This window comes from Bidens hawaiensis, unplaced genomic scaffold, assembly GCF_021521415.1.
Source record: "Bidens hawaiensis isolate Kalapana, Puna unplaced genomic scaffold, B.hawaiensis_p1.1 tig00005162_1, whole genome shotgun sequence".
NCBI classification, from domain to species: Eukaryota; Viridiplantae; Streptophyta; class Magnoliopsida; order Asterales; family Asteraceae; genus Bidens; species Bidens hawaiensis.
In genome coordinates this window covers 423,731-435,375 of record NW_027491330.1, presented here as the reverse complement: position 1 = coordinate 435,375, position 11,645 = coordinate 423,731, and the positions used below count along the sequence as shown (strand labels likewise).

The following is an 11,645-nucleotide window of genomic DNA, read 5'->3' as shown; positions in this document are numbered from 1 at the left end:
TTCTTAATGCATAATGTACATTGCTCTTTTAAGTATGAATTGGAGAAGTATGCAATTTTGTAAATTAGATGGTAGCGAGTAAAGCCAAGCGTGGTATCTGAAGCCCTCACTTGAAATCGATTATTAAAACAAGCCTTGATTTAGGCTTAGGCTCCCATTTGGTTTAAGCTAGGCTTGAAGTCGATTTGAGATTTTAAAGAGCATATCTTTATTTGTTTATAGACAACTTCACTCGTTGTCACCTTACTTATCAGTTATCACCCACCCATTGATACTTAGATTTTTCTCACCCACTTTGTCCCTATTTAAGAAAATTTGATTTGGTAAACAAAACCAAAATCATAGTTTGGATAGAAACAAAGCAAGTCACCAAAAATCCACAAACCTAATACAGAAATCAATACATATAAATTATTTCGAAAACACTTCATCGAAAAAGATGGGGGAATTGGACAAAGGGAAATAAGGATATTAAGCGTTTTGTATAACACTGGGTATAACAGTTTATGTAATTACGGATGTAAAAACGCTAGACTAAGTTACACGTTGTCTCGAATATGACCAATGTTTTGGTTGTAAGCATATTCGTTTAAACTTTGGTGAACAACAATCTATGATAACAAAATCAAGCGATTACACTTTAATAAGTTATAGGATTTTTTATATCACTTTATTTTTTTGTGAACGACAACTCACACATTTTCAAATTACATTTTACGGTTGCGACATAAACTAATGACTAAAGTTTTATCGAACATCTGAATACCGGTTGTAACAATAAACGAAAGGGTTTAATATGAAAATACTGAATTGGGAGGGAGTGGTCAACGCACAAACCATAAAAGCAAAAGGCGGTCACCGGCGTGAATATAATATAATATACACCAATCTCCGTCCGGTAATCTCTCCGGAGCTCCGATTCGAACCAGACAGACGATTGTAAATGGATAAAGGCAAAGGTTTGGAATCCGTTCACAATATCGGTTCGAATCACAATTCCAAAAACCCTAACAAGTTAGCCAATAATTATAATCCTTCGCTGAAATCATCCTGTGAGTTTATTATTTATAGTTTTATTGATTTCTGATTGTGCATACACGTAATATTATGGATTTATATTAGGTTTATTATTCTGAAACCCTGCTATTTGTTGATGAATTTGACACTTTAGCTGGAAATTGATATAGCATTTTTAGAGCAAAATTAGTGCGTATGAAATAGAGCGGTGTGCACGGTTCGGTTAGGTTATTAGCCTCAAACAAATAACGGTTAGGTTAGAAATACATGGAATGAATGCATAAATACATGAAATTAAGTTAGAACTACATGAAATAAAGGTATAATACATGAAATAGAGGTTTAAATATATGAAATGAAGGTATAAATACATGAAATGTGTGGTATAAGAACATGAAGTACATGAAATTGAGGTATAAAAGCTAGAAAATATGAATGGTTCGGCCCGGTCCTGTTTGGTTAATTTCAGTTATTTTGGTTTGTTTTCGGTTCGGTTATTGCTCACCCTATTGAAATCTACTGTAATTAAAGATTGCTATATGAAATTAGATTGTTGCATCTAGCTATAAAAATGAATTAATGTTAAATAGAGGTGTGCACAGTTCGGTTCGGTTCAGTTATTAGCCGCAACCGAATTAACCAATGGTATCAGGTTAATCGGTTTAGTTTATTTGGTTAGTTTTTCGGTTAATAATTAAAATCAAACATGAGCTAAAAAGTTTACTTAGAATACATGAGATGGATGCATAAATACATGAAATTGAAGGTATAAATACATAAAATGTGGATGTAATTACATAACATGGAGGTATATATACAACAAAATGGTGGTATAAAACATGAAATGGAGGTATAAAAAATAGAACTATATGAAAATATGAATTGTTCGGTTCAGTTTATTTCAGTTAACCGAGGGTAATAAAATAACCGATAACCGATTTTTAGTTTATTTTGATTCAGTTTTTGGTTCGGTTCGGTTATGGAAGGAGTAGGAGTGTGCAAAGTTTTGTTTAGTTATCGTTTGGTTATATATGCGAGTTATGTTTAAGAGAGGTTTTTGAGTGAGATTCGTCTACGTAACAATATTGAAACTTGTTATTCAATAATCGTTGTGTGTGTTTTCGTTTTGGTGAGTTATATCAGTTCGTTTTTGTCTTCTTGATTTGACTCACTAGCCGGAAATTGTTAAAAAAATTCGTGGGACAAAGTGAACATGTATGAAACTCGCTGTAATTAAAGTTTGATAAATGAAATTGGATCGTTCATCTGGCTTTAAAAATGAATTACTGTTGGAATTTAGTTTTTTTTATATCAGCTTGTTTATAAATTGTTTGATGGTGTGCAGGGTCACCTTTTGTGAAGAGAAAACCTCCTGCTCTGGTAGGCCTGTGTCTTGGAGTAATAGGCAAGCATCTTGATGAAATTATTGAGGATTTAGATGTTTTCACCAGTTTCCCACCCGACATTAAGGTAGGTATTTTAGCTGTTTTATGATAGTTAGCATCTCAGTTGTGCATAGAATTGCAGGTTTACATCTTCTATTGTATTTGTTTTGCATTGTCGATTTTCACTTTCTATTTTTTTTATAATCCTTCACTTTTAAAAAAAAATGGCATGATGCATGACTTGCTTGTCTGAATTATTTAAATGAATGATCAACTTATCAGATGGCCATTACAGCCATTGCAAGAAGAAGAAAGTTGCTTAATGATGATGCCATCGTTGCATTGGCAGAGAGCTCATGGGAGATTCTTGATTTATCAGATTCAGAAGTCACTGATACCGGCTTGTTGAAGGTGATAGAGATTTGCAGTCATGTGAGAGCCATGGACATAAGGTGAAATCATAATGCTAAATACTTAAAAGTATACTTAATTACCTATGATTCTTTATACTATTTGAATTCATACAATTTTCATATGCAGTCGTTGCAGCAATATCACTTCATATGGTGTTTCAGAACTCGTGAAGCATTGTCATTGTCTTGAGATATTAAGATGGGGGTATGTTTCTGTTTTTCCGTTTCACTTTATAATGATTTAAGAAATGTTATTATATTGGTTTGATATATCTCATAACGGGCCATATAACACAGTTAATGTTACAGAGGATGCCCAAGAAGTGAACAGACTGCACGGAGCTCGTTAAGCATTCTGAAACCAACACTAAACAATGTTGAAGAGGATTCATGGGAGAAACTTGATACCACAGAGATTGTACATGGAGCACAGTCGTTGCGTTGGCTTGTATGGGTATGTATGCATGGCATTTTCAATCTTATGCACAGGTCGATTTGGGTTATGTTGTATCACTAGCGGGTCAATTGGCTAAAGTAAACAATGGTACTTAAAAGAAGAGAGATCAAATGAGTTGAACAAATCAAACTAGTCAAAAGTCTTCCAAAGTTTATATTTTTAATACATATAACCTTCTAAATCATTTTCTTACAACCGAAAAAGATATTTATTGTAATGATATTGTTTCTAATCGTATTTAACAAAATATTTATATTTTCTAAAGTTCTTTAAAAAGTGGAAATAGGACAGTTTGCAGAACCTAAACTGACCTGCTTGTTTTGCCGCCTCTATGTGACTTGAAAAAATTAACTTCATTAAAAATTGTTACTTTCCTCTATTCAATAGAAGCCCAATGAGGTGATTAGGGTCCCAGATAATGACATCCATGTGTTCCCTTTGAATGATATAAATGAAGGTTTTTTCTAGAGCCAGAAGAATAAAATACTCTCGGAACTCTTAATTGTAAGAAATGGGGGAAAAAATGAATAGTTTGTGGGTCAAGTGAACTGGAAATACCAATTTTGCCACCTGTAAACAGTGAACACAAAAACTAGATAAAAAATTATCCGAATGGATTGAACATAGAGCGAGAAGATATGTATTGTAATAGCGTAGTTTTTAGCCGTTATAATTCAATGGTTATTTTATGTAGATTTAAAAAGGGAATATATATATTGTATTAGTATAGTATTTTTAGTCATTGTAATTCCATTTTTCCACTTCTATGTACAATGATAAAAGAAACATATGTAAAAAGGAAAGGGTTCAAATGAGTCAGCACAAGGCAAATTGGTCAAAAGTCCTTTAAAGTGTGTTATATTCAAAAGGAAGAGACAATTGTTGTAATAATATAGTTACTTAATCATTCACAATGCAATAATTATTCACTAAAAGTTAATAGAGATGGAAAAAGAATGTTTGCACTTCAACCTGTCCTCCATCATGTTCTCTCACTTTTGACAGTCGGTTACTTATGCACATTTTCTCTTTATGATTATTCTTTTATTCTGTATGATTCAACAGTTGTTCTTCTTGCAGCCAAGAATTGATAAAGATTCATTGGAGAGTCTATCAACAGAATGTCCCCGCATTATAGTGAACCCAAAACCATCACTCTTTGGCCACAAAGGGATTGATATTCCCAAAAATGCATTACCCGGTGTACAATTGGATGATTTTGTTGTACAAGACATCGACCCAAGAACTTGGGCAGTTCCAGGATCTAGGCTTAGGCCAACACAACCCGTTTTGACCTCAACCGACCTGCCAATTGCTGAAAGATTTAGACTTGCATTTGTTGAAAGAGATGCCCGAATGGCCCCAAAACGCGCCAAAAATGCTAGACAAAGACAGCGACGGGCTGCAAGAGAGTGGTTGACAACAAGTACTAGTGCAAAGTCGGTTGTTCTTGCATCACAATTGAGCAAAAATCTACATATTTAGTAGGCATAGATAGTAAAAGCTTGTTATAGTTCTATAAAATTGTGTTTATAACTTGCAACTGTATTCTAGCACTATGTTCATGTTATGCTGAGTTGTATTTCTGAGTCGTCAGACCCGATATTGGAATGAATTTTGTCAACAGTCACTGCATCTTGCATATCTGTACTCTTGATATTATATACTACTCCGTATTATTGTTATTAACTTATTATGAGATTTGGTCATATTAGGCATATGCTACAAAGCACATGGACTGCTTTAATTATAAAATATGTGTACAAGATTAGTGTTTAAATCACCTTATGACATCTCAGAAAGTTGTGGGGCCCACTTCGTGTTTGAAGACAACTGCGAGCTGGATATTGGAGCATAATCAAAGTAAGTACCAAATTAACCTCTCTTTATATTTTTTTAATAATATTGAAAGTTGCTTAAATTTACCAGCAAGAAGTTATTGGTTTGTGTAGGTTTGAATGAGGGCTGCAAGTGCATATTTGGACAAAAACTTTCTACCAGAAAGTATACACTTGATAAAAGGTATTTCTGTTTATTCAGTTATATGAAGAATTTAGAACCTGAACAAACTATATTATTTCCTAAAGAATGTTTCATAGGTTTCTTAGGATCTGCATATCACCTAAATAGTGGGACTAAAGATGAAACCAATGTTGAAGGTGTAGATCATAATAATGCTAGAATTAAAAAGTACACTATCATTGGACTATATGAACAAGTGGCCTATTTAAAAAACTACTTGTCACACCTAGATCGTTCAATGTTATGTTATTAATGCGGAAATCATTAATAAATAATACACACGTGCGAATCTTGGAACGATTCATGAATGTATGCAACACGTGTTTCAACAACGGGCCATTTTTGTTGAACAATTCAAAGATTTTTTTTTTTGTTTCAAACACTGTATCTCCTTAGTTGTCGGCAAATGCTCATTCTTGCATACTGATGTGCTCTTTTGGGGATTGTTACAAAAAAAATAGAATTTTTGCAATTAAAACCATGTTTTACAAAAAATGGAGATTAATTTTGCAATAAAAAACTATGTTTTACATTTTGATACAGTAAATAGATGTGCTGGCTTTGAATATTTTTCATTGAAATGGTATTATGACTATAAACCATCTTTATCATGCTAAAATTTTTAATACAAACTAATGTTTTGAAAAGAAAAAAACCGGTTAAAAACACAAACACGAAAACCGAACCATCAAACCAGTAAAAACTGTCTGGTCCAGTTGACCCATCTAAGCGGGCCAGTTTCGTTGCAATTCGCCTTTAAATTGTTATCAAAATCAGCTGTATCAGATAGCGAACACTCCTAGGCTACTTCAATAATCCAAAGTATTAAACTAATAAGTTATAAGTGCATGCAGCATTGACTGCTCATATAAACTTTTCTTATATATAATAGTAATATATACAGGTGTTGAGGGACCATTCTCGTATTAGATGGTCATTTGAATAAACTTAATACATGTGTAAGTGCTCACTTTATTAGTTTTTGGGTCCACCTGTACTTCTGCCGCCAACTGTAATTGGGAGCATAGACATGGTAAAGTCTAAAACGCCTCTAATTTTGATTTTTTAATTTATTTTTTATATTATCACCTCTTTTTTTTTCTAAAAGTAATCTTGAACGGTTGAATTTTGTTAAAAAAGCTGCAAAAGAGCTGATTGGTTTTAAAGATAATTGTTACTGTTCTTGTCTGGCCAATTACATCGAATGACGGCTGAAGTGCATCAAATCATGAAATGATATGATTTTGAGATATTTTGTTACTGTTAATGTATGGACTTATTATCATACATTGGCTAGTGGCTGCGGTGCATCAAATGATTAAGAAAGACATTGTCTTTTTCTCGAAACAAGGTTATTCGATGTTATTAACGTTTTTTTTCATAGTTACGCATACGTTTAGGGAAAATATCTAATTTGATCGAACTTGTTTACTTTTAACTTTTGATTTGATTGTTATGAATTGTTACGTCCGATCAAATAGACCATGCATGTGTCATAAGATTATTAAGTTTTTATGAATTTCGTGTAAAAGTTTGTAAGTTTTGCGTTACACATGTCAAGATTCTTTTGGGCGGCAAGCACAAAATCTTTTGTGCCAATGGGCAGCTGTGATTATTTTTCATGTGTGATAATTAAAAAAAGAAGTCGATTTGAGTAAGCAAGTTTGATAAAATTGATAAGTTATATTTATTCGTTCGTTAATTTCATAATGAATATTATATTAAGAACTGTATACATATTAATATAATATATTTAGTTAAGATGGCTATGTAAGTGATTTGCCCATAAGTTAAAACTGTATTTTGATGATATAATTGAAGAAAGAATGTTTCACTTTCATAAAACCATCATTTTTCTTGACTTTAGATCATGAAACCTGCATGTATATGTAAGGCTGAGGGGTGTGGGGCTTCAGCGGGGGCGCGAGAGCCCCTCCGCTCGCGCCCCAGGCGCGAGCACCACACCACCGAGGCGCGAGAGGGGCGCGAGCGCGAAAAACAAGGCGGGCGCAAGCCTGCTAGCGGGAGGCATATGGCGTAAAGGGTCTTTGGGAGACGTGAAAGAGCCGTTGGACCATTTAATTGAGCCGTTGGGCTCATAATTTAATAAAAAAAAAAGTTTTTTCTTCCTATATATAACCAATTTCATATAAATCAATTACCACAACTTCAAAAAAAAACCCAAAATCAACCCATCTTCCAATTTTTTTTTTTAAAATAATGTCGTCGTACTCGTCTGATTCCGACTCCTCCGAAGAGGATGATTTGCTTCTTCATGTAGGGGGAGTTTTGACCGCAACCGTGGTCAATCTCTTGCAAAATCAAGCCCATCAACCTCGACTCCCGAGGGTTAGAGCACCACCTCGTGATCGTGATCGTGATCGATCGGGTGCTAACGATACTTTGATTAGGCATTATTTTAGCCCTCAACCGGTATATGCGGAGTCGGATTTTCGAACTCGTTTCCGAATGAGCAGGCAATTGTTCATGCGTATAGCAAGTGATTTAGAGGCACGGTATCCCTTTTTTCAACAAAGGGAGGATGCTATGGGTCTCCCCGGTTTTACCCCTCTTCAAAAATGCACGGCTGCTATCCGTCAATTAGCGTACGGCATCTCGTCGGACGCTTTGGATGAGTATTTACAGATGTCGAAAAGGGTTGCACGTGAATCCCTTCATTTTTTCTGCCAAGGTAAAAAACATTAATTTTACTTTTTATTAAATATTTATTACATTTTGTAATGTATATTGTACGTAGGAGTCATATCGACTTACGCTCGGAGATATCTGCGTAAACCTACAATGTATGACATCCAACGCATATATGAGGTGCACGCAGAAAAACATGGTTTTCCTGGGATGCTAGGTAGCATCGATTGTACGCATGTTGGATGGGCTATGTGTCCAACGGCCTGGCGAGGTCAGTTCCACCGTGGTGATCATGAAGGGCCGACCCTTATACTTGAGGCGGCGGTGTCACAGGATCTTTGGTTTTGGCATGCTTTTTTTGGTGTTGCTGGGTCAAATAACGATCTTAATGTTATCGATCAGTCAAATTTGATCAACGACCTTATCGACGGGGTTGAACCACCTCAATCTTTTGTTGCAAATGGAGAACTCTTCAAGTACGGGTACTATCTGGTCGATGGTATTTACAACGAATGGGCTTTGTTAGTTCAAGCTTTTACAGATCCAATCGCCGACAAACGGAAGTATTTTACGAAGAAGCAAGAGTCTGCTAGAAAAGATATTGAAAGAGCTTTTGGAGCTATAAAAAAACAATATTATGTTCTGGCGAACCCGATACGTTATTGGACTCGGGAGAGGATAACGGACGTCGTCTACACGTGTCTGATCCTACACAACATGACGTTAGAAGACGAGGGCAAAGCTATCTGCCAAAACTACCAAGGTGACATTCCGCCACAACCGTCCACAATCAGTGATCAACAAAAACTTCATAACATAGCAAATATCAAGAGCCGTGAGATACACGGGGAGCTTCGACATGAGTTGGTTGAACATTTGTGGGCGAGGCGACCCGATGATCTTGTATTAGATTAGTGTTATTATTAAGTATTATTGTTTGTTTAATTTTTAGTATGTTTTTTTTGTAATTTGAATTTTAAAAAAAAATGTGTTTTTTTTAATAATTTATGAGTTTTTTTAATAATACGTTTTTTGAATATATTTATAAAAAAATAAAAAAAAAATCCGCTGGAGCTCCTGCTCGCGCCCCTCCACACCAGGGCCAGGGGCTCCAGCGGGGGCTCCAACACCCATCTTATCCAGTTTCTCTCTCTGCCACAGGTCACAATATTATTGGCTGGAGCCCCCACTCGCGCCCCCGTTAGAGCCCCCGCACACCCCTCAGCCTAACCTATGGGCAGAAAAACTATGTTCTATGCTTCAATAAATGAAACATAGGCCATAATTTCACGTGTAAATATCTGCAGGTAATTACTGTGGTTTTCCCTCATAAAAGATTCTTTTTTGAGGTTTGTGAACTTAAAAATATTGTGGCAGCTGGCAACACAGAAAATTAAGATGCATTGGACTTAGGCTGAGGGGTGTGGGGGGCTCTAACGGGAGCGCGAGTGGGGGCTCCAGCCAATAATATTGTGACGTGTGGCAGAGAGAGAAACTGGATAAGATGGGTGTTGGAGCCCCCGCTGGAGCCCCTGGCCCTGGTGTGGAGGGGCTCTAGCAGGGGCTCCAGCGGATTTTTTTTTTATTTTTTTATAAATATATTCAAAAAACGTATTATTAAAAAAACTCATAAATTATTAAAAAAAACACACATTAAAAAAAACACATTAATATCTAAAAATAAAAAAAAATTAAAGTACTAAAAAAACATTATTCTTATTCTTCGGCTTGGTCTTCTTCGATCAACCGTGTGATTCTTGTGTCTCCGGAACAACAAAGTTAGGAGACGGTTGTATGTTGGATGGTTGAAAGCCGGATGTTTCTTGCGACCCCGAAAAAAACATCGATTGGTCTGGTGACGACCATAAATCGTCGTAACTATAACCTGAATCTAGGTTTGGGTACCAATTTCCAGCCATGTTTTTAAAAAAAGGTTTGGAAGATGGGTTGATTTTGGGTTTTTTTTGAAGTTGTGGTAATTGTTTTATGTGATTTTGGGTGTGGTATGTGATTTTGGGTGTGGTAATTGGTTTAGGTTTATATATAGGAAAAACAGATTTTATGTGAATAAAAATATCCAAGCCCAACGGCTCATTTCTCATCCCAACGGCTCTTTCACGCATTCCCACGTCCCTTTACGCCTCTTGGTTCCCGTGCTCGCGCCCCTCTCGCGCCCCTCTCGCGCCTCGGTGGTGTGGTGCTCGCGCCTGGGGGCGCGAGCGGAGGGGCTCTCGCGCCCCCGCTGAAGCCCCACACCCCTCAGCCTTATATAGAACAACTGGACTAATAAAAAACCTAACAAAGATTATACCTTTTTAAGTCCATTAATTGAATATTCAAATCCCTATAAATAACCATTTAGGGGCCTAGAATCTTTGTTTAACTTTGTACCCTTTATTATTTTGCTAATATACTTTGCACGAGGCGTCCGATGACGAAGCCAAACTGAAGTTTTCGACAGCTGTTGAAGAAAACTAAAGTTGAAACTTCTTTTTACTCATAAAGTTATTACTCTTTGTGATTTAAATGTCTTTTTCTAAGTTGGGTCATTTTATTTGACATAGTAAAAATATCATGGGCACTTGTGATTAGTGAACAATAAATCACAAGTTGCACATTTCAAGAACTCCTCTTATCACTGAAACCCTTTTTCCAAAACCTTAAAGATTATATTTTTAATGTGGAAGAAGTTTAAAAGATCATAAATTTCTCCCATATTTCAGAAATCCCACTTGAATTTATAGTTTTTTAGAGCTTTCTGTCTGAAAAAGGTGAGACTTTAGCTGTTATTCATTTATTCCTCCAAAGTCTTGATTTTATTTTCTTGAAAATTTTTTTAGTGTAAGTTTGCTGAATATATTTTTATGTTTTGAAATATGAAGGTTTTGGGTGGAAGAATTTATAAACCTTCTGACTGTTATTCCTCCAAAGTCTTGATTTTTATTTTCTTGAAATGTTTTTTTTTTTTTTTTGTAAGTTTGCTGAATATATTTATATGTTTTGATAATATGAAGGTTTTGGTGGAAGAATATTTGAGTATCAAATATGTACAGAAAAGGAAGCAGTGTGTGGTCATCCATGTTTGGAAATGAAGAGTTTCAAGAAACTGAAGTTTGGTCAGTAATCACTGAAAGAAAAGATTATGAGAAGTCAAAAGGGTCAACTTCAGGATACCTTACAAGAACAACTTCTCATCAAACAGCAGCCAGAATGATACCTAGACCTAGTACCAACAACTCTGACATTGAATCTAGGATTCCACAACAACAATCAGCACCTGTCAATATCCCTGATTGGTCAAAGATCTATGGAAGAAAGTCAAAGAGATCATCATCAGCAGCAGCACAGAAGCCTGCATATATTGACTATGGTTATGATGTTAATAATGATGATGATGTTCATGTTCATCATAATGGGATTTGGGATAGTGATGATGATGAGGATGATCATGATGGTCATGGTCATGGTTATGGTGATGTGAACATGATGCCACCTCATGAATGGATTGCACAAAAGCTTGCAAGAAATCAAATATCTTCATTTTCTGTATGTGAAGGTGCTGGTAGAACACTTAAAGGCAGAGATCTGAGTAGGGTAAGAAATGCTGTCTTGACAAAAACTGGATTTCTTGAATAATATTTGTTGATCTAAATTTTTATAAAAAAAAAATAAAAAGATCAAGAAAAGACATTATTATCATTC

At 35.5% G+C, this 11,645-nt stretch overlaps 2 protein-coding genes across 3 annotated transcripts; both read left to right on the top strand.

Annotated features, from left to right (window-relative positions):
• The first annotated feature begins 545 nt into the window (after window positions 1–545).
• LOC143629150 (uncharacterized) lies at window positions 546–5,704 on the top strand. 2 transcript variants are annotated; one of them, XR_013152889.1, is made up of 7 exons: window positions 546–1,052; window positions 2,363–2,487; window positions 2,685–2,854; window positions 2,943–3,020; window positions 3,125–3,269; window positions 4,353–5,135; window positions 5,225–5,703. XR_013152889.1 is itself a non-coding variant. In XM_077098502.1 (6 exons), exons 1-6 carry the CDS (start codon window positions 944–946, stop codon window positions 4,755–4,757), a joined length of 1,032 nt encoding a protein of 343 aa, XP_076954617.1. In that variant the 5' UTR covers window positions 546–943; the 3' UTR covers window positions 4,758–5,704. The 2 variants fall into 2 exon arrangements, 1 of the variants encoding a protein (XP_076954617.1); XM_077098502.1 differs by having other exon boundaries at window positions 4,353–5,704.
• A 4,846-nt stretch (window positions 5,705–10,550) lies between these two features.
• On the top strand, window positions 10,551–11,618 carry LOC143629127 (uncharacterized). The gene is made up of 2 exons (XM_077098483.1): window positions 10,551–10,714; window positions 10,958–11,618. The coding sequence occupies exon 2, from the start codon at window positions 10,989–10,991 to the stop codon at window positions 11,577–11,579; it is 591 nt and encodes a 196-aa protein (XP_076954598.1). The 5' UTR covers window positions 10,551–10,714; window positions 10,958–10,988; the 3' UTR covers window positions 11,580–11,618.
• The last annotated feature ends 27 nt before the right edge of the window (window positions 11,619–11,645 follow it).